The sequence below is a fragment of the Microcaecilia unicolor genome, chromosome 10 (assembly GCF_901765095.1).
Source record: "Microcaecilia unicolor chromosome 10, aMicUni1.1, whole genome shotgun sequence".
Lineage (NCBI taxonomy): Eukaryota > Metazoa > Chordata > Amphibia > Gymnophiona > Siphonopidae > Microcaecilia > Microcaecilia unicolor.
In genome coordinates, this window is record NC_044040.1 from 219,905,101 (window position 1) to 219,930,708 (window position 25,608).

The 25,608-nt window shown below is 49.3% G+C and overlaps 1 protein-coding gene across 3 annotated transcripts in view; it reads left to right on the top strand.

Moving 5' to 3' along the window:
* Positions 1–25,608, top strand: part of EIF4G1 (eukaryotic translation initiation factor 4 gamma 1) — a 205,015-nt gene that overhangs the window by 52,411 nt on the left and 126,996 nt on the right. For all 3 annotated transcript variants that reach the window (XM_030217150.1, XM_030217151.1, XM_030217152.1), the window contains 2 exons: positions 16,526–16,696; positions 16,961–17,057. In XM_030217150.1, coding sequence (XP_030073010.1) covers positions 16,526–16,696; positions 16,961–17,057 — 268 coding nt within the window. The remainder of the gene's footprint in view (positions 1–16,525; positions 16,697–16,960; positions 17,058–25,608) is intronic.

The window sequence follows — 25,608 nt, forward strand, 5'->3', positions numbered from 1 at the left end:
TATAAGGGAGTTTCTCCCTTATATGGTATTGATGCCCCGTCTGGCGCATTCCAGGATGCACTGGGCAGGGCAGTGTGCCACCATTTTGAAGGCTAGAGGAGAGAGTGCAACTCCCTTCTTCTGCTTTGAGGTATGGGGGGCACTAGGCCACCAGGGAAACTTTTTTGCGTGGGGTGGGGGGTGGGTGGAGGTCCATAGGACCTCCAATCTCCTTTGTCCGGGGTGGTAGAGGGCCTGTAAATATGCTGCACAGGCTCCCCAATGCTCTGCAAACCCTAAAACCAGCTCTGAGGTGGTGTAGGATTTGTCGTAGGAGCAGCACCAATATTTGATGTGCTGCCAGCTGAGCACTGGGGAGGAATACCTAATGCCCTGTTTAGCCAACTTTTTCCTTCTGCACAGTCCAGTTTCCATAGAGTGCATAGTACACCAATAGCCTTTTCGAGAATGTTAAATGAGGTTATTTCCTTCTGAACCCTGTGCTAGTGGGTTTTCAGGATATCTACAATGAATATGCATATGTTCCTCCTTTTTGTTAAGGTGAATTTGTCCCATTTGGTATTTTCTTGACTTTTAAGACATTTTTGGTTATGCTTGTTTTGACTTGCATAAATTGCTGTAACTCACTGTCGATCAGTTGCCCTCTTTATCAGTTCAAGCTTCTGCAGCATACCCAAAACACTTCCCTAAGACTATAATGCACATTTCTATGACCATGTCACTCCCTTTCTTCAGGAACAATATGGATTGCCTATTTTGGCTCGGATAAAGTACAAAGTACCTGTTCTTTCTCATAGAGCACACTTTTCAGACATCCCAGGTTATCTGCATTTGCTTTTGGTTGTATACTCCCAAGTCGGAGCTTTCAGTTCTCACAAGCCAATTGTCTTGCTATTACTTCCTTACATCACTTAGGCTAGATCACTCACAAAGCACAATTTTTAGCTGTGTGACACTAGTGGATACTTCTTATAGAAAAGTAATTCAAGATAGGAGTCAAGAGATGGCTTTTCCAGCAGGTTTGCTTCTACCTGTATAGATCGGTCATTTGCTACCAAATGATTGATCTCTTCTCTGTGCTCCATTCAGGTCTATTAGCTGAAGCTCTCTTTCTCAATATTATATTACCATACAGACAGCTCTCTCCTGTTTTTTGCATTATACTAGTCTCTTGGCTTTCTTACTACTTTCTCATCCTTTTGTTTGTATTGATGTATTTTATTGTTATACATACCTGATGTATTTCCAGTATGTGAACTGCTTTGTTTAGTGAAAGGCAGTATATAAAATTTTCATCATTAAAATAAAATACTGCTTGATATGATAGTATACTTGAGCTTGATCACAGTCAAGAGTTCCCATGGATGCTTGCTGATTTGGTTGGGAGCCCTCAGAACATTCAAAACGTCCTTTCTGGCTCACAGTACTATGTGATCCCCAAACCATGGAATATTTATCATTTGATGTGTTTTACTTCTTAAGCTTGCAGTTGTGTATAGTACATAGGCTTTGTTAACTTTTTTTTTGGGCTAATGGCTATGCTGCACCAGTCTTACAGGGAGAATTGGCTTCTAGTTTGTCTCCATGTTCAAGCAGAAGAGCATACTCACTTATTTGGACTAGTCTGGGGAGACTCAAGGAAAGGAAATTAGCAGACAAGTTGAAATGTCATCTTTCCTCATCAACCCTCCAGACCGGTCAAGACGCTTGGGTTATGCTCGCCTACCAGCAGAGGGAGACTGAGAACACAAAACTTGAAACTATGTACTTATAACCTGTGCCTAGCCATCTATAGCCAGAATTTTCTCAGTCTCAGCAGAGGGTAGACAGGCAGCCTGTGCAGCTTGCCCGATCTGGATAGGTTTTTGAGTTAATTTTCAAAGTTTTCCTTTATTTCAGTGCTATTTCTGGTGGATCCCTGTGCCTGGAAGACTTTGGTGTGCGAGGGGTTGCGGGTCCGCTGGGGCGGTGTCACACCCGGGTGGCCGGGTCCCTCCCCCAGTCTAGCTCTCCGTTTGGGCAGCTTTGTGCCTCGGCTGCAGTTTGTATACTGCAGCCTTGAGTGCCGGATGGTGTTAGCAGCAGCAAGGCTCAAATTAAAGGCTGCAGTAAAGTTTGATTAAAAAAAAAAAAAAAAAAAGAGTCGGGCCCAAACACTGGGGAGAGCTATTGGAGCTGCACTCCGGAGAGAGACGGAGCTGTTCAGCTGTAGTCAAGGCGCTGAGTTTTTCCTGCTCGGGTGAGTTTTTCTTTGTACTTACTATTGAGGCACTTGTTTTGGCGGTCAGCTGGGCTTCGCGAAGATGTCAGGGAGACCGCTTCGGTGTAGATCGTGTGCGCGTCGGGGCGTTGACACGGTGGGCAGCACTTGTCGTTTTTGTGGGGAACCAAAGCCTCAATCCTCCGTACCGCCGGTGTTAGCGGCGGAGGTTCCCGCTTCTTGCGTCCCGGAGGTTGTGGCGCCTTTGACTAGCGGCCCTGCGGCGGTTCCGTTTTTGGCGGGAACCGCCGCCATTTTGGATTCGGCGCTGCACGGGCCCGACGGAGTCGGGGGACTGCAGGGCAGTCAATTTTCAGCGCCCTCGGGGAGCGATGCCTTGGGTAGGATCGGGTTTCCCCCGGATTTCATTTGGAATTTATTTCAGGCTTGGCAGGCGGGGCCGTCTCGAGCGGAGCCCCTTAGTCTTGGGACGGGGGGGGCTAGCGCGAAGAGACCACGTGTAGAGTGGTCTGAGGAGTTAGAAGATTTTTCGCCTCCGGAGTCGGAGGGTGACTTTAGCCTCCTAGGAGAGCAGGAGGGGTCGCTGGCTGGCTATGATAAGGAGCTTGCGCTGCCTGGGGAGGATCCCTCAGTGGTGCGCATTTTTCAGCGAGAGGAATTATCAGAGCTGATTGATCAGGTGGTTTCGACCCTCAAATTTGATCCGGCGGCAGTCCCGTTAGAGGCCGGGAAGCAGGATCCGTTGGTTAAGGGGATCAGACGGGTGTCTTGTACTTTCCCTATGAATGCGGATCTGAGAGAAATGATTACTCAGGAGTGGCAGGCGCCGGAGGCGCCATGTAAGGTGGCTCGGGCCATGGCTAAGCTTTATCCCCTGCCGCAGGAAGATAGAGAGTCTTTCAGGCCTCCGACCGTGGATGCCGTGGTGACGGCAGTGACTAAGGCTACGGCGATTCCGGTGGATGGAGGGGCTGCGTTGCGAGACCCTCAGGACAGAAAATTGGAGACTTTCCTAAAGCGCAGTTTTGATTTGTCGGCTCTGGCGTTGCAGGCGTCGGTCTGTGGAGGTCTGGTGGCGCGGGCTTGTTTCCGTTGGGCGGAGCGGCTCTTAGATAGTCCGCCAGGGGACAGAGCCTCTTTGACTCAAGATCTGGCAAAGTTGGAGTTGGGGTCCTCCTTTTTGGCGGATGCGCTGTATGATTTGTTGCGGGCCTCGGCCAAGAACATGTCTCTAGCGGTGGCAGCTCGTCGGGCCCTGTGGTTAAGAGGCTGGATGGCGGATGCTGCGTCCAAGGCCAAGTTGTGTTCGCTTCCGTTTAAAGGCTCTTTGCTGTTTGGTGAAGAGTTGGATAAGTTGGTGAGAGGTCTTAGTGACGCTAAGGTTCCTCGGCTTCCGGAGCTTCGCACTAAGGCTTCTAAGGGATCCGCGGGTCGTGGACGGTTTCAGGAAGCTAAGCGGTATCGGCCTGGTGGATATTCTGGTGGGACTAGGGGTCGTTTCTTTCAGAGAACCCAGTCCTTTCGCGGTGGCCGTCGTGGAGGGCGAGGTTTTCTCTTCTGGAGCGGCCGGTGCGTCCCGTCCTTCTCAATGATGGTTTGGGGGCCCAGCCTCTGGTCCGCGTGGGGGCTCGCTTACGCTTGTTTTACCAGAGATGGGCCCAGATCACGTCAGACCAGTGGGTGCTGCAAATAGTCCGAGACGGGTACGCGCTGGAGTTCGACAGACCTCTGTCCGACTTCTTCCTCGTGTCTCCCTGTCATTCTCGACGCAAGGCGCGAGCGGTCCGAGATACTCTGTCGCGCCTGGTAGATTTAGGGGCTGTAGTACCTGTTCCTCCAGCAGAGAAAGGAAAGGGATGTTATTCCATATACTTCGTGGTTCCCAAAAAAGAGGACGCCTTTCGTCCCATTTTGGATCTCAAGAAGGTCAATGCAGCCCTAAAGGTTCCTTCCTTTCGGATGGAAACGTTACGCTCCGTCATTGTAGCGGTTCAGGAAGGGGAATTTCTGACTTCCCTAGATCTGACGGAAGCGTACTTGCACATCCCCATCCTGGAGGCGCATCAGCGTTTTCTTCGCTTTGTGGTGCTAGGGAGACATTTTCAGTTTTGCGCGCTTCCCTTCGGTCTGGCCACTGCTCCTCGAACCTTCTCCAAGATGATGGTCGTGGTGGCAGCAGCTCTGCGGTTGCAGGGCATTTTGGTGCACCCGTATCTAGACGACTGGTTGATTCGGGCCAAGTCAAGGTCGGAGAGCAAGGAGGTCACCGGTCGGGTGGTGTCCTTTTTGCAATCTCTGGGCTGGGTTGTCAATCTGGCCAAGAGTCACCTAGTGCCGTCGCAGTCTCTCGAGTATCTGGGAGTCCGTTTCGACACGTAGAGAGGCCGGGTGTTCTTGACTCCCTCTCGCATGTCCAAGCTGCAAGCTCAGATCCGTCATTTCCGAGCCCAGAGGGCACCGTCGGCGCGGGAGTACCTTCAGGTGTTGGGTCTGATGGCCGCATCAATAGAGGTAGTTCCCTGGGCCAGGGCGCATATGAGGCAGCTGCAGGGTGCGTTGTTGTCTCGTTGGTCCCCTCAGTCGCAGGATCTGGAGGAGAGTCTCTCTCTGTCGGAGGTAGTTCGTCGCAGTCTCAGCTGGTGGCTCCATTCTCCAAACCTAGCGAAAGGCATGCCGCTGGCCACTCCACATTGGGTGGTGATGACCACGGATGCGAGTTTGATGGGCTGGGGGGCGCATTGTCTGGGACAGGTGGCCCAGGGACTTTGGACAGTGGAGGAGGCGTGTTGGTCCATCAATCGTCTGGAGACGCGTGCAATTCGGTTGGCTCTTCGGTCCTTTCAGAGTCTGATAGACGGCAAGGCAGTCAGGGTGCTTTCCGACAATGCCACAGCCGTGGCGTATGTGAATCGACAGGGAGGAACGAAGAGTCCCGGTTTAGCGGTAGAGGCAGCAGAGTTGCTGGTGTGGGCAGAAGCTCATCTGCAGAGTCTCTCGGCGGGGCACGTGGCAGGGGTGGACAACGTGAGCGCGGATTATCTGAGCAGGCACACGTTGGATCCCGGAGAGTGGGCTCTCCATCCCTCCGTGTTCGAGCGGATAGTGTTACAGTGGGGTCGACCGGTGTTGGATCTAATGGCGTCGTCCGCCAATGCACAAGTCTCTCGGTTCTTCAGTCGTCGAAGAGATTCTCGGGCCGAGGGAATCGACGCGCTGGTCCTTCCGTGGCCGACTCAGCAGTTGCTCTACGTGTTTCCGCCGTGGCCGCTGGTGGGTCGCGTGATCCAGCGGATCGGTCGTCACTCGGGATTAGTAGTTCTGATAGCGCCCAATTGGCCCCGGCGTCCGTGGTACGGAGATCTGATGCGGTTGCTGGTGCAGGATCCGATTCCCCTGGGGCCTCGGGTGAGATTGGTTCAGGGGCCGATCGAGATGGCCGACCCCTCTCCATTCTTGCTTACGGCTTGGCTCTTGAAAGGCACCGTTTAAGACGCAAAGGTTTCTCGGCCAGGGTGATTGATACGATGTTGCGGTCTCGTAAGAGGTCTACTTCCTTGGCATATGTGCGGGTGTGGCGCATTTTCGAGAATTGGTGTCAGGAGCGGGGCTATGCCCCGTTGCGTGTTTCGGCAGTGGAAGTGTTGGATTTTCTTCAGGATGGTTTGGATAGGGGGCTTTCGCTCTCCTCTCTGAAGGTGCAGGTGTCAGCCTTGTCTTGTTTTAGAGGTAAGGTTCGGGGAGTATCCTTGGCGGCTTCTCCGGACGTGGGGCGGTTCTTGAAGGCAGTGAAGTTGCTTCGGCCGCCTCGCCGCCCGGTGGTTCCGTCTTGGGATTTAAATTTGGTCTTGGAGGCCCTGGTGGGGCCGCCGTTTGAACCCTTGCCTTCCATTACGTGTAAGGACCTTACTTTGAAGACAGTCTTTTTGGTGGCTATTTCTTCAGCGCGTAGGATTTCGGAGCTTCAGGCTTTATCTTGCAGAGAGCCTTTTCTGTCCTTTGCCAAAGAGAAAGTGACTTTACGCACGGTTCCTTCCTTTGTGCCTAAGGTGGTGTCTTCTTTTCATGTCAATCAGGTGATTTCGTTGCCAGTGTTGGGTGATCGTGCCGGGGATCCCTTGCAGCGTCGTTTGGCTAAGTTGGATGTGCGACGCGTCTTGCGGTCATATTTGAGCAGAACCCAAGATTTTCGATCTTCACACAGGTTGTTTGTTTTGTTTGGAGGTCCCAAGAAAGGTGAAGCTGCCTCCAAGGCTACTCTGGCGAGATGGTTGAAGGAGACTATTGCTTCGGCTTATTTGTTGAGGCGTCGGGCAGTGCCCTCTTTACTTAAGGCACATTCTACTCGGGGAGTAGCCGCTTCTTGGGCGGAAGCTAGTTTTATTCCGCCGCAGGATATTTGTAGGGCAGCGGTGTGGTCCTCCATCCATTCCTTTGTGAAGCATTACAGACTTGATGTGCAGGCGAAGGAAGATGCCCGGTTTGGAGCGGCTGTGTTGTCTTCTGCTTTTCAAGGGTCCCGCCCTTAGTTGGGATACTGCTTTGGTACGTCCCAAGCGTCTTGACCGGTCTGGAGGGTTGATGAGGAAGGTGAAATTAGGCCTTACCTGCTAATTTTCTTTCCTCTAGACCCTCCAGACCGGTCAAGAGCCCGCCCGTTCTTTTCGCAGAAGTATTCCTCAGCCGTGTCCTTGCATAGCAAGTATTTTGAGCCGTGTATATGGATAGCAGTATTTGAGCCGTGTTCTGCTAGGACTATTCCTTTAAGGTTTTGTGTGGTCAGAGAGAATTCTTTGACTCTAAGACATTACAGAGCGGGGCGCTGTGACGTCTCGTCTGTGTTCAGCACACTGTTGGTACTTGTCCTTGGGTTTTCCGGGTACAGGGATTTCTAGTTTCAGAGTTGTGTTTTTATTCTCTGCTTTGCTAAGTGTATACTGGCTATAGATGGCTAGGCACAGGTTATAAGTACATAGTTTCAAGTTTTGTGTTCTCAGTCTCCCTCTGCTGGTAGGCGAGCATAACCCAAGCGTCTTGACCGGTCTGGAGGGTCTAGAGGAAAGAAAATTAGCAGGTAAGGCCTAATTTCACCTTATGTAAGCCTCATTCTCTTTATTTGTCCTATAGCTACCAGGAAAAAGGCTCTGAAGTCACCTTCAAGTTTGAGAGAGTAGGCTGTGGGACAATAACTTTTTTTTCCTCTGCCTGGAAATCAGAGTTCAAGAACCTGTGAGCTTTCTAGTGTAGCTCAAGTTGAATTGTATTCAGATACACAAAGTATTTCCCTGTCACTGGAAGGCTTACAAACTAAGTTTGTGCTCTAGGCAATGGATGGTTAAGTGACCTGCCCAGGTTCACAAAGAGCAGCAGTAGGATTTGAACCAAGGCTCTCCTGGATTGTCACCTGATACTCTAACCACTAGACAGCTACTGCTTATAAATAGGGGTGGGCAATGATCCAAAATGTTAATCTCAATTAATTATGCAATTAAATTTTAATTGCACAATTGATTGATAATCACATCATGCATTTTAGGTAATAAAAATAGTTTCAAACAAATGCTAAACTGAAGATGGTGGCACAACCCCCCCCCCCCCCATCCCCCACATTTACCTCTACAGCAGGGCTTGGGATTTTTTCTCCTTCCTTGGTGCTGCCTCAAACTCCTTGTTTCCCTCTGCACCAGATCGGGCTCTACAGATACTTGAGCCGTGCGGTGCAGGAAGTCTCGCAGTTTCAAGTCCCATGAGACTTCCCCCAACTTCCTGCACCACGCGGCTCAAGTATCTGTAGAGTGAGCTGTGCAGGGGGAGACTAGTTTGAGGAAGAAGAAAAAAATCCCAAGCTCGAGTCCTACTGTAAGAGGTAAACGTGAATGTGTGTGTGTTTGTGTTTGTGGGGGTCAGCATTAAAAACCACAGTATGCATTACAATATTAACACATTAATAGCGTTATTAATGCATTAATTTAAAATTAGGGGTGGGTCATTATCTCAAACACAATATAACTCAAACAGAACCTTTACTTTGGTGTACCTTTTCTTTCCAAACTGAACTACAAACACACAGAACTTATTATTATTATTAATAATTACATTTGTACCCCGCGCTTTCCCACACATAGCAGGTTCAATGCGGCTTACATAGTAAATAGAATTACAAAGTCTTGAAGGAGAATGTTACAAGTTGTAGTAAACATACCGGTATTAGTAGTGGGGTTTTGAGGATATGTAAATTGAGCATGGAGAGGTTAAACTTATATACAAGTGATATTATTAAAGCAAAGCTTACATAAGTAAATAATAGGGAGTGTATTTAGAAACGTTCTTAAGCTTTTAACTAGGGTAGGTGACATCTTTTTGAGTTTTTATCAGTGTTCCCGTACTTATTGTAAGCAAATTGAAAAGTGTGGTGAAGGCTGCAACAGTGGATAAGGTGGATAAAGGTTTGCTGAATTGTCTTGAAACTTGTCTTCACCAGATTAGTACAGAGTAGCTTACAAGATTCTTGTCTCTTAAGGTTTTGTGTGGCCAAGAGAGTAGGAAAGGGCTCTTTGTTAGTTTATATAAACATTGGCTACAGACAAAGATGCAGGTGAGAGTTCAGTGGAAAGTCAGCCGTTGCAGAACTTGCTTCGGGGGCTTAGCCCCGATGTATGAATTCACCAGTGCTCTGTTCTCAGCCAGTTTCTCTCGCTCTCTTGTTATCTGCTATCGTCTTCAAGTCTAGGCTAAAAGCCCAGCTTTTCGAGGCTTCTTTTAACTTCTAACTCCTATTCACTTGTTCGGTACCCCCATGTCTATGTTATCATTCCCACCTTAAGTAATTCCCTTATCCCTTATTTTCTCTTGTTGAGCAGGGACTGTCTCTTCATGTTCAAATGTACAGCACTGTGTCCGTCTAGTAACGCTGTAGAAATAAGTAGTATCCAACTCCTCTGTACCCCTTCATAGCCCCAAATCCAAGCTGCTGTTTCTCCTACTGACTTTTTTTTTCTCCTGTCCTGTTATTCCCTGAAGTTCAAAATGTACCACTTGGAGCTGGCAATGTGATCCTTGCGGGAGTGTTGAATCGGTCCTGACTTCCCTCTTGCATTTTCCCTCTCTCTACAGCCCTTTAATCAGGAAGAGGAATCTTTATACGTTACTAAGCCAGCAATGGCAGCACACAGGATGAAAATGATGATGGGTAGCTGTTAATGAGATTCCTCTCATTCATAAAGTCATGAGTAGGGAATGGTTATTTACCCTAGGACTAGGGGATTTGACGTGAAGATGAATTGGTAGCAGATAGAAGACAAACTTTAAAAACAATTTTTAGCTGTGGAATTTATTGTGTTCAAGGCCAGTAGTATAGCTGACCAGGAGGTCCATTATGATTATTAGCCAGGTCGACTTGGAATGAGCAACAAGTCTTCATCAGGTTCTTTTGGGTACAGATCACTTTCTGAGGTGGGATGCTGGACCATTAGTGCCAGCATAAGCACATCTTATGTAGTCAGCACACGGATTCCTCAGTCAGTAAATTCAGCTAACCTTTCATGTATGTACCTTGATTTCAGTTTCTCTGTTTTTCTTGTTACTTTCAGGGCCTTCTGTTGTTCTGTTTGTTTCTGGTAGTTAAAATCCAACATGGGAATCTGCAGTGACCAAATGGATACTGGTTTGCAGACCAGTTTGGTTTTCTTGGCTCCCCTGAAGGAGGTGTTGTCTAGCATAAAGGTTGGACAAAGTTGTGGTGTGTTCTTAAGATGTCTTTGCTCATGGAGAATGACTAGATGACATCTTGGGAGAGAGCTGCTTTGTGGAACAAGGCTGTTTATCTTTACTGTACACCCTTTCATGGGTATTTTTCCCTATTCACTCAAATTCCTCAGCGACCCTCCAGACCGGTCAAGACGCGTGGGTTATGCACTCCTACCAGCAGAGGGAGACTGAGAAAACACTGAGCTTTGGATACTGTATATATAACCTGTGCAGTACACCCACTAGCCAGTATTTTCTCAGTCTCAGCAGAGGTAGAAGGACAGCCTGTGCAGTCTTCACTGGTCTGGTGAGGTAGTTTTCCTCATAGGAAGTAAGAATTGGGTTGTTGGTTCCAATTTGGTTAATTCTGTGTCTCCCTGTACGTGGATAAAAAAAAAAAAAAAATTGTGCTTCGGGGCCCTGGGTCCGGTGGGGCCCAGTGTTTCCCCTGGGGTGTTACACCTGTGTTGCGGGTCCCTCCCCCTAAGCTGCTCTCCATCTCTGAATAAGTGGCAGCTCTGTGCCTCGGCTGCTTTCTCTGTACTGGAGCCTTGAGTGCCTCACAATTTTCAGCTGCCAGCAGTGTTCTGGGCCTTTAAGAGCCTTTTATTATTTATTTAGTGCGGAACGGAAAGGGAGTTCAGTTCCCTGCACTAGACGGGAGAGCAGTGCGAAATTGCTTAGCAGAGTATTTGGCGCGAAGCGAACTGTGTGTGTGTTTGATTATGACAGGCAAGCTGCTTCGATGCCGCGCCTGTTCGCGGCGGGGGTTAGAGACGGCGGGCGGTCAGTGTCGCCTCTGTGGTGAGCCTAAACAGCTGATTTCGGCTCCCCCCGTGTTGGCCGCGGAAGTTCCGACGGCTTCGCCGGTGTTGGTGACAGCGGGATCGCAGGCAGGCGCGATGTCGGCGGTTGCAGTTTCGGCGGGAACGGCCGCCATTTTGAATCAGGCGCGATCCGCGGAGGCGCCGAGTGTGGGGCCAGCTTCCTCCGGTTTAGGGCAGAAAGTTCCCTCGGAGGGCTCAGGAAGTGTCGGTTTTCCTCCAGATTTTGTGTGGACCCTGTTCCAAGCCTGGAAGGCCGGGCCTCCTCAAGTGGAGGAGGGTCATGGCTCTATGCTAGCTAAAAGACCAAGGTTGGAATGGTCAGAAGATGGGGACTGTTTGTCTCAGCTGGGTTCTGAAGACCCAATAGGTATTGAGGAGGAGGTAGAGGGGTTTGAAGACTCTCTAAACCTTATTGATGCCTTGCCTGGTGAGGACCCCTCTGTGGTCAGAATCTTCCATAGGGATGAGCTTGCGGAGCTCATAGACCAGGTCACGGTGACACTTAAGTTTGAGCCTGAGGTGCCCGTGGGTGAATCGGGACAGGACCCTTTGGTAAAGGGTATTCACAGTAAGGCGCGGTCCTTTCCTATGAACAAGGACCTCCGGGAGATGATTTCCCAGGAGTGGAAGTCACCGGATGCTCCATGCAAAGTCTCTAAGGCAATGGCGCGGCTCTATCCTCTGCCTCAGCAGGATAAAGATTCCTTGAGGGCCCCTACGGTAGATGCAGTGGTTACAGCAGTGACTAGAGCGACGGCGATCCCGGTAGACGGCGGAGCCGCTCTCCGCGACCCCCAGGATAGGAGGGTTGACGCCTTCCTTAAGCGTAGTTTTGATTTGTCGGCGCTCGCGCTCCAGGCCTCGGTATGTGGGGGTCTAGTAGCCCGAGCATGTTTTCGCTGGGCCGAGAAACTCCTGGATGAGTCAGTGGAGGTTGGGGCCTCCGGAGTTCAGGAATTAGCCAAGCTCGAGATGGGTTCGTCTTTCTTGTCGGATGCCCTTTATGATTTGTTGAGGGCGTCCGCCAAGAATATGGCTATGATAGTGGGAGCGCGTAGGGCCCTATGGCTGAGAGGCTGGGTCGCGGATGCGGCTTCTAAAGCGAAGTTGTGTTCTCTTCCCTTTAAGGGAACCTCTTTGGAGAGGATTTGGACAATTTGGTGAAGGGCCTTAGTGATGCGAAGATTCCTCGCCTGCCGAATTTACGTCCCAAGTCGGGCACCAGGGGGGTGTCTGCTCGTGGTCGTTTTGCTGAGGCCTGGCAGTATAGGCCGGGACGGACTAGTGGGTCTTTTAGAGGACATATTTTTCAGCGCACCCAGTCCTTTCGAGGGAATCGTCGCGGAGGGCGTGACTTTGCCTCGAGAGGACAGTCTTCCGGACGGAATGTGCAATGAAGGTGTGCGGACCCAGGCTCTGGTACGAGTAGGGGCTCGGCTGAGTCGGTTTTACCAGAGCTGGGTCCAAATCACGTCCGATCAGTGGGTTCTCGAGGTGATTCGAGATGGGTATGCGCTGGAATTCGAAGAGTCGCCTCCCGAGAGGTTTCTGGAGTCCCCGTGTCATTCAAGAATAAAGAAAGCAGCAGTTCGGGACACGTTGCGTCGCCTTCTTGCCCTGGGAGCAGTGGTTCCTGTTCCTCCCGCGCAGAGATGCTTAGGGTGCTATTCCATCTATTTTGTAGTACCAAAGAAGGAGGATGCCTGGCGTCCGGTATTGGATCTCAAGGGAGTCAATTCAGCGCTCAAGGTTCTCTCTTTTCGCATGGAGACGTTGCGGTCCGTTATTGTAGCGGTGCGGCAGGGAGAGTTCCTGACGTCGCTGGATTTGACGGAAGCTTATCTTCACATTCCCATTCGGACGGCGCATCAGCGTTTTCTGCGCTTTGCGGTCTTAGGAAAGCATTTTCAGTTTTGTGCTCTTCCCTTCGGGCTAGCAACAGCTCCCCGAACCTTCTCCAAGGTCATGGTAGTAGTGGCGGCGGCTTTGCGGAAACAGGGCGTGTTGGTACACCCGTATCTGGACGATTGGTTGATTCGGGCCAAGTCTCGGTCGGAGAGCGAAGTGGCTACAGCGCGAGTGGTAGCCTTGCTGGAATCGCTTGGTTGGGTAGTGAACCACAGCAAGAGCCATCTCGTCCCATCCCAATCTCTCGAGTATCTAGGAGTGCGCTTCGAGACGCTCAACGGTCGAGTGGTGTTGCCGGCTCTTCGGATCCGCAAATTACAGGAGCAGATTCGTCACTTCCTGGCGGGGGACAGACTGACAGCGCGTGCTTACCTTCAGGTCTTGGGCATGATGGCAGCGACTATAGAGGTGGTTCCCTGGGCCAGAGCACACATGCGGCAGTTGCAGTCGGCACTTCTCAGTCGGTGGTCTCCTCAATCGCAGGGGTTGGAGATGCGTTTGCCTCTGACTGCTCTTCCGCGTCTCAGCCTCCGTTGGTGGCTAGACGCTCGAAACCTAGTGAAGGGAATGCCACTGGAAGCTCCAGAATGGGTAATTCTCACCACGGATGCCAGCCTGTCAGGTTGGGGGGCTCATTGTCTCGGGCAGTTGGCGCAGGGACGGTGGTCTCAGGAGGAAGCCCAGTGGTCCATCAACCGGTTGGAGACAGGGCCATTCGTTTGGCTCTTCAGTATTTACAGACGCTGCTTCAAGGCAAGGCTGTCAGAGTTCTCTGCGACAATGCCACGGCCGTAGCATACGTCAATCGGCAAGGGGGCACAAAGAGTCGCGCAGTCGCAGAGGAAGCAGCGCAGTTGTGCCAGTGGGCGGAACTTCATCTTCAGGCCTTGTCGGCAGCTCATGTGGCCGGGGTGGACAACATAGACGCCGATTATCTGAGCAGACATACTCTAGACCCCGGGGAATGGGCTCTTCATCGATCGGTTTTCAATCGCATTGTGTCGGTGTGGGGGATTCCTGTGATGGATCTCATGGCAACGGCGTGCAATGCGCAAGTGCGGCGGTTCTTCAGTCGCAGAAGAGACCCGCGGTCGGAAGGAATCGACGCCCTGCTGCTGCCGTGGCCTCAGGAGTTGCTGTACGTGTTCCCTCCGTGGCCGTTAGTGGGGAGAGTAGTTCAACGCATCGAACGGCACCCGGGTCGGGTGATTCTGATAGCTCCAAATTGGCCGCGTCGCCCGTGGTACGGAGATCTGGTGCGTCTGGCGGTGGCGGAGCCCCTGCCGTTGACAGAGACAGTGTTGTTGTGTCAAGGTCCCATCACTCTCCCAGATCCTGCTCAGTTCTCGCTTATGGCTTGGCTCTTGAAAGGAGCAAGTTGAGGAAGAAGGGTTTTTCTTCCAGAGTTGTGGCTACGATGTTGAGTTCCCGGAGGCAGTCCACTTCACTGGCGTACGTTCGAGTCTGGAGGCTTTTTGAGCACTGGTGCCTGGCTCGGGATTGGAGGGCGATACACGCTTCGGTCGCGGATGTGTTAGAATTTTTGCAGGATGGTCTGGACAAGGGGCTGGCCTTGTCTACTTTGAAGGTTCAGGTGGCAGCCTTGTCTTGTTTTCGTGGCAAGGTTCAAGGTAGGTCATTGGCTTCGTCTCCGGATGTGATTCGATTTTTGAAGGGAGTGAAATTGCTTCGGCCTCCGCAACGCCGGCTGGTTCCTCCGTGGGATTTGAATCTGGTTTTGGAAGCGTTAATTCGGCCTCCGTTTGAACCGTTGGCTTCGGCTACGGACAAGGATCTATCCTTAAAGACGGTGTTTTTGGTAGCCATTTCATCAGCGCGCAGAGTTTCGGAACTCCAGGCTTTGTCTTGTAGAACGCCATTCTTGTCTTTTTCCAAGGAAAGGGTTTCTCTGCGACCGGTGCCCTCATTTTTGCCCAAGGTAGTGTCCGACTTTCATGTGAATCAGGTCATTTCTCTGCCAGTCTTGGGGAATCTGGCTGGAGACTCGGAACAGCGTCGACTGGCGAAGTTGGACGTGAAGCGAGTGTTGCGGTGTTATCTATCTAGAACTCGGGAGTTCAGAACATCTGATCGGCTGTTCGTTCTTTTTGGCGGTTCTAAAAAGGGAGCAGCTGCGTCCAAGGCAACGATAGCTCGGTGGTTGAAGGAGGCGATTGCGTCTGCTTACGTCTTGAAGGGTCGTACGGTACCTAAGGGTTTTTCGGCTCATTCCACCAGGGGAGTAGCAGCCTCTTGGGCGGAAAGTAGTATGCTTCCTCCTCTAGAGATTTGTCGGGCGGCAATCTGGTCCTCTCTGCATTCGTTTGTTAAACATTATCGGATTGATGTTCATGCTAGAGAGGAGGCAGGTTTTGGGGCTGCTGTGTTGACCTCTGGCCTAAGGGGATCCCACCCGTAGAGATTTACTGCTTTGGTACGTCCCACGCGTCTTGACCGGTCTGGAGGGTCGCTGAGGAAGGTGAAATTAGGTCTTACCTGCTAATTTTCTTTCCTCTAGACCCTCCAGACCGGTCAAGGGCCTGCCCGGTGGTTTTCTGTAGGCCAGGAGGTAGACTTTAGTAATTGGATATCTCTTGGCAGCTGATGATTGTATTTACATAATTCAGACTCTGGTTGTTTTCAGATGATGGTTAGTATGAGTCTGAATCAGGTGTGGTTGGATAGCCCACCGGTAGAAGCACAAGCAGAATTCAGTGAGTAAAACAGATAAAAAGAACATAAAGTTGTTCTGCCATTTGGCAATGTCCACGTACAGGGTTGATAGTTTTGGTTAGGGTTTTAGTTTCTCTGCTTTGTTACGGTTATACTGGCTAGTGGGTGTACTGCACAGGTTATATATACAGTATCCAAAGCTCAGTGTTTTCTCAGTCTCCCTCTGCTGGTAGGAGTGCATAACCCACGCGTCTTGACCGGTCTGGAGGGTCTAGAGGAAAGAAAATTAGCAGGTAAGACCTAATTTCACCTTTCTTTACTTGCTCTCTGCATCGCCCAAGGCAACTTAAAAGAGGACTGGCGAGAATAATACCTCTTTGACACACAGCACTGTGTGTGTATACACAGAAAGGCCCTCCTATTACCTCTGGCAAATCGGGCAATTTTAATCTGGGGGATATTTTGTTAACCACACTGAGCTTTTTGGGTAGACCAGTGTAAAAATAAAATGATAATACATGGTGCACATTTTTTATTTTTTAAAAGAATTGCAAGGCCTAGTTTGTGAAACTCCTTAAAGGTGTATCTGTCTGCCTTATTTATTAGGATTTATTTACCGGCTTGTTCAAGGAGTGTACAGCGAGAATAATTACAGCATTAAAAATATTCAAATAAAACAAAGTATGGCATAGTATGTTACATTGTAATGTCAGCACAATACACAATAAAGCATTTTAATAGACAGCATAGGGTGTAAGCAAAGACGAAATATAAAGAGAGATAAGACAGTAACAGGAGTTAGAAATTAAAAGTTGCACATGAGATCAGGAAGGTGCTTTGAATTTTATTTCAGCTAGGAGTGGATAAGCCTGCTTCTTAGAGAGTTGTAACTGGTGAGGACATTAGACCACATGTCGGAGCTTTCAGCGCTATGTATGTGGCTGTTGCATCCTACATGGCTGCTGAACACATCTGCTCAACATGTGGACTTATTCAGTACTGTGTACCATTAATATTGGAGGAGGGGTAATAGCACCTGAGAGGCTACAATTTATTTTGAATGTGAAAGTAGAACAGCGTTTGCTCAATATCTGTTAGAGTGCTTGCTCGTAGTCCGAAGTGATCTTGATCTGTTTTCCTTTCTTTTAAACAGCATTTTTATCAGAACAGGCCTCAGCCTCCAACCAGTGCTTCCAGGCTTCCCAGTACCACTACGGCTCGGGCTGTACCTCCAGCTCATGTCTATCCAACGAGCTCCCAGGTGATGATGATTCCCTCTCAACTCTCCTACCCTACTTCACAAGGATACTACATCCAGGGACAGGTGAGCACATGTTTATCACCCCATCTCCTTCCCCTCCCACTCAGGGACTGGGGAACTTGTGCATCATCCCAGGACAGCACTGTTCCTTTTCTGATAAGTGTCATATTTCTGCTGTTTATCTTCTACACTTTATCTGTTTCAATTGTTACTTCTTTCTCCTGTCTGAAGGATCATAAGATTTGTCTCTTTTCTTTCATGTGTTCTGTTTCTTCTTGTCTCAACCCTAATTGTCAGGTTCTCACTGTGGTCTCTTCCGTCTCACAGGGACGTTCTTACGTTGTGCCAACACAGCAGTACCCAGTACAGCCTGGTGCCCCCAGCTTCTTTCCTGGAGCCAGTCCGACAGACTATAGCACATATGGTGAGAATCCTGTGTAGTACGAGGAATCGCTGAGAATAAAGTCATGCTAGTCTTCTTTCATTTAATTGCATTTAAGGTATTTATAACTCGCCTGTCATTACAATGTCTATGATAACTGAAAATAGGCAGGGTTCATAGGTTTAAAAAAGCTTTGGACAAGTTCCTGGAGGAAAAGTACATAGTCTGTTATTGAGATGGATGTGGGGAAGCCAGTGCTTGCCCTGGGATTGGTAGTATGGAATGTTGCTACTATTTGGGTTTTTGCCAGGTACTTGTGACCTGGATTGGCCACTGTTGTTAGTGGTTAGTGCAGTGGACTTTGATCCTGGGGAACTGAGTTTGATTCCCACTACAGTTCCTTGTGACTGTGGGCAAGTCACTTAACCCTCCATTGCCCCTGGTACAAAATAAGTACTTGAATATATGTAAACCGCTTTGAATGTAGTTGCAAAAACCACAGAAAGGCGGTATATCAAGTCCCAGTTCCCTTTCCCTCTTAGGATGCTGGGCTAGATGGACCACTGGTCTGATCCAGTTTGGCTATTCTTATGTTCTCTCTTCCAACTCTTTGCCAGCAAAGGGGAGGGGGGAGATTAAAAGGTGAGAGACAGATAATGCACAGTGATACCCACTTGGAAGAAAGAGAAAAAATTATCCCTCAGTATTAGGCTTTATACTGCGTTTACGGAAATACTAAATTACAAAAAAAGTCAGATTATAATTCTTGGTTTGAAAATACTACATACAGTGGGGGAAATAAGTATTTGATCCCTTGCTGATTTTGTAAGTTTGCCCACTGACAAAGACATGAGCAGCCCATAATTGAAGGGTAGGTTATTGGTAACAGTGAGAGATAGCACATCACAAATTAAATCCGGAAAATCACATTGTGGAAAGTATATGAATTTATTTGCATTCTGCAGAGGGAAATAAGTATTTAATCCCTCTGGCAAACAAGACCTAATACTTGGTGGCAAAACCCTTGTTGGCAAGCACAGCGGTCAGACGTCTTCTGTAGTTGATGATGAGGTTTGCACACATGTCAGGAGGAATTTTGGTCCACTCCTCTTTGCAGATCATCTCTAAATCATTAAGAGTTCTGGGCTGTCGCTTGGCAACTCGCAGCTTCAGCTCCCTCCATAAGTTTTCAATGGGATTAAGGTCTGGTGACTGGCTAGGCCACTCCATGACCCTAATGTGCTTCTTCCTGAGCCACTCCTTTGTTGCCTTGGCTGTATGTTTTGGGTCATTGTCGTGCTGGAAGACCCAGCCACGACCCATTTTTAAGGCCCTGGCGGAGGGAAGGAGGTTGTCACTCAGAATTGTACGGTACATGGCCCCATCCATTCTCCCATTGATGCGGTGAAGTAGTCCTGTGCCCTTAGCAGAGAAACACCCCCAAAACATAACATTTCCACCTCCATGCTTGACAGTGGGGACGGTGTTCTTTGGGTCACAGGCAGCATTTCTCTTCCTCCAAACACGGCGAGTTGAGTTCATGCCAAAGAGCTCAATTTTTGTCTCATCTGACCACAGCACCTTCTCCCAATCACTCTCGGCATCATCCAGGTGTTCACTGGCAAACTTCAGACGGGCCGTCACATGTGCCTTCCGGAGCAGGGGGACCTTGCGGGCACTGCAGGATTGCAATCCGTTATGTCGTAATGTGTTACCAATGGTTTTCGTGGTGACAGTGGTCCCAGCTGCCTTGAGATCATTGACAAGTTCCCCCCTTGTAGTTGTAGGCTGATTTCTAACCTTCCTCATGATCAAGGATACCCCACGAGGTGAGATTTTGCGTGGAGCCCCAGATCTTTGTCGATTGACAGTCATTTTGTACTTCTTCCATTTTCTTACTATGGCACCAACAGTTGTCTCCTTCTCGCCCAGCGTCTTACTGATGGTTTTGTAGCCCATTCCAGCCTTGTGCAGGTGTATGATCTTGTCCCTGACATCCTTAGACAGCTCCTTGCTCTTGGCCATTTTGTAGAGGTTAGAGTCTGACTGATTCACTGAGTCTGTGGACAGGTGTCTTTCATACAGGTGACCATTGCCGACAGCTGTCTGTCATGCAGGTAACGAGTTGATTTGGAGCATCTACCTGGTCTGTAGGGGCCAGATCTCTTACTGGTTGGTGGGGGATCAAATACTTATTTCCCTCTGCAGAATGCAAATAAATTCATATACTTTCCACAATGTGATTTTCCGGATTTAATTTGTGATGTGCTATCTCTCACTGTTACCAATAACCTACCCTTCAATTATGGGCTGCTCATGTCTTTGTCAGTGGGCAAACTTACAAAATCAGCAAGGGATCAAATACTTATTTCCCCCACTGTATTTAAAAAGAAAAAAGGTTTTTAAATGTTTCTAAACAATAACAAGGTTGGCCTGAGTCAGTTTGTTCCAGAAAAAAGGACCTAAGACGCTGAGGCTCTGCTGCTGTTCCAAATAGCGCCTTAAAAATACCTCTAGAACAGTGCAGAAGAACAACGCCCTAATGCTGGATGTTAATGTGATGCAAATATAGGCACGCTCATAGTGCTCAGCATTAGGGAGTTGGCGGAAGGATTGTGCATCTTCAGTAAGCTCGGCTCCTGTGCGCATATGCCTGATAAAACCCAAACGTGAAGTATACATTAGCGTCTGTTTTCTGCGGCCTACATATAAGCGTTTCTATTTTTTTTTTCCCTGGACGCTTTAAATTTAGATGCAGGAAACAGTGTGTACTTTTGCTTGGGGTCTGCTGTTTCTCAGGACCAGTGCTTAAGCGCTTACACAGGCTTCCTTCTGCTTCCAAAAGCAATCAAAACTGGCAGATTTTGCACAGAGAATCATGAGAAGCCCTCTCTTCGAACAGCCTAACGCCTGCTCTGACCTGGCGTTATTTTTTGCAGCGGTAAGGCAGTTTCAGGTGCTCTTTTTTGAGCATTTGGGAGGAATACAAAATTACCTCATTATCACGAGCTTGACTACATTAGCATGCTATTTGCGTTGTTCATATGTGCACTCGTTTGTTCCCGAGCTCTGGGCCTCTGAACAGTCTGCGCAGGTAAATGTGGGTGCTAGTACAGCACTGATGGCCTCTAGCGCCGGCGTTTACTTTTGAGCATCAGGGCCTAAAACATTATTCTTCTATTTCATTCTAGGGCATAGTCAAGAAAAGTGTTAGAAGGAACAAGCAGAGGCGAGACTGAAATCTAACTACCTGCACCTATGTTAGAGATGTGTTCTTTTTAATTGTACTGAGGATTTCAGTATTAATCTGCATTTATTAGGGTAAATGAGATGTTTTACTGGTGGGGGTGGGGGGGGGGGGGGGGGGGGAGAATATGAATATAGTTCCTCCTGTTCAGTAGTAGTTTTTTTTATTTGTTACATTTGTATCCCACATTTTCCCACCTATTTATTTGTAGGCTCAGTGTGGCTTACATAGTACCGGAGAGGCGTTTCAAGACTCCGGTGTGAACAAATATAAAGTGATGTTGTGGTTAGATAAAGTTCATGTGGCACAGCCACATTAGGGAATCATACAATGGAAGAGTTGTGTTATGTCCATTACGTACTTTAGTTTTGTTGTGTTGCAGAGATCATTTATCATTTATGTTGGATCGATAGGGTATGCCTTTTTAACAGGTTAGTTTTTAGTGTTTTCCGGAAGTTTAGGTGGTGGTTCGTAGTTTTCAAGGCTTTTGGTAATGCGTTCCACAGTTGTGTGCTAATGTAGGAAAAACTGGACACGTAAGTTGATTTGTATTTGAGTCCCTTGCAGCTTGGGTAGTGCAGATTTAGGTACGTTCGTGTTGATTCGGATGTGTTTCTAGTTGGTAGGTCGATCAAGTCTGTCATGTGTCCTGGGGCTTCACCGTAGATAATTTTGTGAACCAGAGTGCAGATTTTGAAAGCAATGCATTCTTTGATTGGGAGCCAGTGTAGTTTTTCGCGAAGGGGTTTTGCGCTTTCAAATTGCATTTTTCTGAAGATAAGCCTAGCTGCCATGTTTTGAGCGGTCTGAAGTTTCTTTAAGGTTTGTTCTTTGCATCCCGCATAAATTCCATTGCAGTAGTCTACATGGCTGAGTACCATTGATTGTATCAGGTTGCGAAATGTTCCCCTCGGGAAGAATTATTTCACGCGTTTGAGTTTCCACATTGAGTGGAACATTTTCTTTGTTGTGGATGTCACTTGGCTCTCCATTGTAACGCTGAGACTTTTCAGGCTGTCTGAGATAGGGAGGGTGTAATCTGGGGTGTTGATAATTGTGGGGTTGTCCGTGCTGTGTTGGGATGAGAGAATGAGACAGTGTGTTTTTTCTTTGTTTAGTTTTAGTTGAAATGCATTTGCCCAAGAGTCCATGATGTTCAAGCTGATCTTGATTTCGTTGGTGGTATAAGCACATAAGAACCACCTTACTGGGAAAAGACCAAGGGGTCCATCAAGCCCAGCATCCTGTCTCTGACAGCGGCCAATCCAGGCTTCAAGAACCTGGCAAAACTGGAAAAAAAAATTAATAATGTTCAATGGACTTTTCCTTCAAGAATCTGTCCAAACCCCCCTTCCTTAGCGTCCCTCCGGACCGGCCCAGGATTGGACTGATGGGTTGTGCACGCCTACCAGCAGGTGGAGACTGAGAAAAAAACTCTGACTGTAGAGAGCCAATGAGAGCCCTAGTCATGTGACCCTAGCCTCAGTATTTTCTCAGTCTCCCAGCAGGTAGGACGTGAGCCTATTAGTCTCTCTTTTTGGTATTTGTATATATATATTTTTTCCTATTCTCTTTATTGGTTCTTCTGTGCCCAGGAGTTTTATTAAGGTCAATCCTGATACTAAGTGTCTTAGTTTTCAGCCTCTGGGTCAAGAATCTGTCCAAACCCCCTTATTAAACTCCATAAGGCCAGCCGCTGCCACCACATTCTCCGGCAACGAGTTCCAGAGTCTAACAACACACTGAGTAAAGAAAACCTTTCTCCTATTTGTTTTAAATCTACCATATTCTAGCTTCATCTTGTGTCCCCTGGTTCTATTATTGTTTGAAAGTGTAAACAAGAGTGACGTCACCGCTAGTGATGACAGCCTAGCTTTCTAGCTCCCCGCTACAATAAAAAGCTATAATCAGCAGCCATCAGCCACTTCGAAAGCTTCAGAAGCGTTCCCCAACTCCTCTTACCGTGAGCCAGTATGAGCAAAGCGCCTTCGGCACGAAACAAAGATCCGGAGAAGGCGGCGGGACGAGTAAGACTGCGAAGCGCCATGAGGCAATGGTGCGGGCTTCACCCTCTGATTCTGCATTATCGCTGGCGGAATCCCGGAGGCCGCCTGCAAAAAAAGGCGTCTCAGGTGAACTTCGCCAACTCCTCTCCGGTATCCAGGAGGACATTAAAAAATCGAAGGAGGAGATACTGGACCGGAAGGAGGTGCTGAGCACCAACCTCAGGGAGCTGGGGGGCAGAGTAGAGGATGCAGAAACAAAGCTGGAAGAGCACTCTGAATCCTTGCTCTCGCATGAGGCACAACTTCAAGCGCTGGAACAAAAGAACACGGACCTGACCTTTAAGCTTGATGACCTCGAAAATAGGGGACGGAGGAATAACCTTAGGTTCTGTGGAGTCCCCGAGGGTGGTGAGATCGAGGATGTCCCGCAAATCGTGCAAACGTGCGCAACTCTGCTGGGGGTTGTTCACTCTACAACAGAGACGCCACATGAAACCGGCTTTGGACATTCTAACCAAGGAGCAGATCCCGTACAGATGGGGCTTCCCTTTTTCATTGAATTACACGTTAAAGGGAGCTAAAAATAGAGTTTCTTTATTACCTGGAGTTTGGGTATCCCTGCACATGGCGGGCCTGGTGAATTCGAGTATGCCTTCGGGTGCGTTGGTGCCTGCCATGAACGCGAAGCTACAAAAATGGCAGCGGATCCCTGAAACCACTAAACGGAGTAACCCGAGAAGAAGAGCTGCCGTGGAAGAGACTTGAAAATTGGAGAGGCAAACTGGATGGTACACTCAATTCGGGGTCTCTTGCCTGTACGGCTGTTGGACGGACGATGGACAATTCTGTGGTATCGGGTGGGAAGGAAACAGGGCGTTATAAATGTTTTGATATGTTTAAAGTATATTTTGTTACCTCCCGCCTAGGGAATCCTATGAATATTATCAATTAGATGGTAAGGGGGGGGGGGGGGGGGCACAATGGGGACGGGAATGTTGAATACTGTGTTGTTATGCTGTAAATGATAAGGGGGGGTAGTTTAAGGGGATGGATGGAATATTGGGGTCCAGTGTGTGGATGGTTGAACATGGGACGGAGAAGAGGGATAGTGCAATCTGGTGGCAGTAAGGGGTGATCTGGAGGTGGGGGGGCTGGATTGTCTGGGCTACGGTGGGTTACTTTCTCTTTTCCCACTTAGGGGGCCTGTGTCCTCTGGTTGGTGTTAGGGGGGGATGGGGGGATAAGAGAGGGCGGGGGGTCTTGGTATGGGGTAGGGTGGGTGGACCGGGGCTGGTGCACTACTGGTATAGGGGGGCACATGTACATGAAGTGGGTTGTCTTTCTTTGAAGGAAACATCTAGTATAATTTCCCAGAAATGAGTGCAGACTTAAAGATCATATCCTATAATGTAAAGGGGCTGAACATGCCTCAGAAAAGGCAGAAGTTATTCAAGGAGTTACAGCAGCTAAAGCTGTACTTCCATATCATCATGCTGATCAATCCATAGACTGGTGGGTTGTGTCCATCTACCAGTAGGTGGAGATAGAGAGCAAACTTTTGCCTCCCTTTATGTGGTCATGTGCTGCCGGAAACTCCCCAGTATGTTCTCTATCTCAGCAGGTGGTGGTCACACACAGCAGCAGCTCTGGCTAGGCCTCCAAGCCTAATTTTTAGGTTTTGTTGAGTGCCTGGGGTTGAGGGCTCTTCTTGAGCAAGTGCAAACCTGGTGGCGCCAGGTCCCTCCTTTTCTCCCCCCTCCCGCTGGCTCCGTTGAAAAAAAAAAAAAAAAATTTTGAACGTCCTTAAAGGCGTTTATTTCGACGTTTATTTAAACGTTTATTGCAGCTACTCACTGGGACACCAGGTTGTTACAGCTCGGAGCGGAAAGCAGGTAATTTTTACCTTTTATAGCGGGCAGGGGGTTCCCCGATTGGTCTCCACGTGGCCTATGGCGTCGGAGGGCGAGGGCGCAAAGAGTCGCTCCCCGGATCGCGTGTGCGCTTCTAGAGGGGATGCGGGGGTCTTAAAGTCTGATCGCCCTTGTTGGGTGACAGTTTCGTGACCGATGAGTGTCCCGGTCCTTCCTTCGGTGTGGCGGTTTTTTCCCGCCATAAACGCCCATCCCCCGTGGCTCGCCTCCGCCATATTGGCCGGCCACGCGGCTCAGACGGCTTCTTCTTGGGCCGCCCTTGAGGTGGGAGACATTGATGCCATGAACGCCCTTAATTTGGGCGACGGCACAAAAGCGGCTAAAGTTAAGCGCCGTTTTTCACGCGCGGCTCCTTCTCGGAGTGTCGCGCCAGACGCCATCTTGGATGCGCAGCATGTCTCTCCCCCCGCTCTTGCGAGCGCCGGTTGAGGGTGCGTCTAGGGCTGTAGCCCAGGCTGCGGAAGTGCACAGTCTGGGGGGTTTCTCCCCCGAGTTTGTTTTGCTGCTGCATCAGGCCTCCCTTATGCAAAACGCTGCCCCTGCTCCCTCGGCTGGTAAAGAGGTTGAGGCCCCGGAGGTAAACGCCGTCGGGTTGATTCCCAGGCCTTGGAGGACTTTGTCTCCTCCGATGTAGATGAGGGCAGCGTATCTGAGTTCTCCCAACGGTCCTTTGCGGATTCCTTGGAGGAGACGGATCCCCGCTCGGATGGAGCAGATGACCCCTCTGCAGCGCGGCTCTTTAGCTCAGAGGATTTGCCCAACCTGTTAATGCAGGCCATGGGCATTTTGAAGATTTCCTCTCCGGAGGACGTCTCTCCCTCAGCCCCTGTTGGCTCTGTCATTATGTTGGGGACGAAGCGCCCGCATAGAACCTTCCACGTGCATGATGCCATGCACACCTTAATTTCGGCTCAATGGGATGTCCCGGAAGCGAGCCTTAAAGTGGCTAGGGCTATGTCCCGCCTCTATCCTTTGCCTGAAAGTGAACGTGAGGCCTATCTGTGGCCTACCGTGGATTCTTTAATCACTGCGGTGACTAAGAAAACGGCGTTGCCGGTGGAAGGTGGCACGGCCCTAAAGGACGCCCAAGAAGGTCGTCCTTTGAGGCGGCGGCTTTAAGTTTGCAGGCCTCAGTTTGCGGCTCCTATGTGGCCAGGGCGTGCCTGTCTATGGTGCAGCGGGCTTCCCCCTAGGATCATTCCTTGAGGGCTGATTGGCCGGCCCTGGAATCGGGCTTAGCCTATTTGGCAGACTTGCTGTATGATGTCTTGAGGGCCTCAGCTAAAGGCATGGCTCAGACAATCTCTGCGCGGCGGTGGCTTTGGCTGAAGCATAGGTCTGCTGACCACGCCTCTAAATCCCGCCTGGCTAGATTGCCTTTTAAAGGCAAGCTGCTCTTTGGGGTCGAG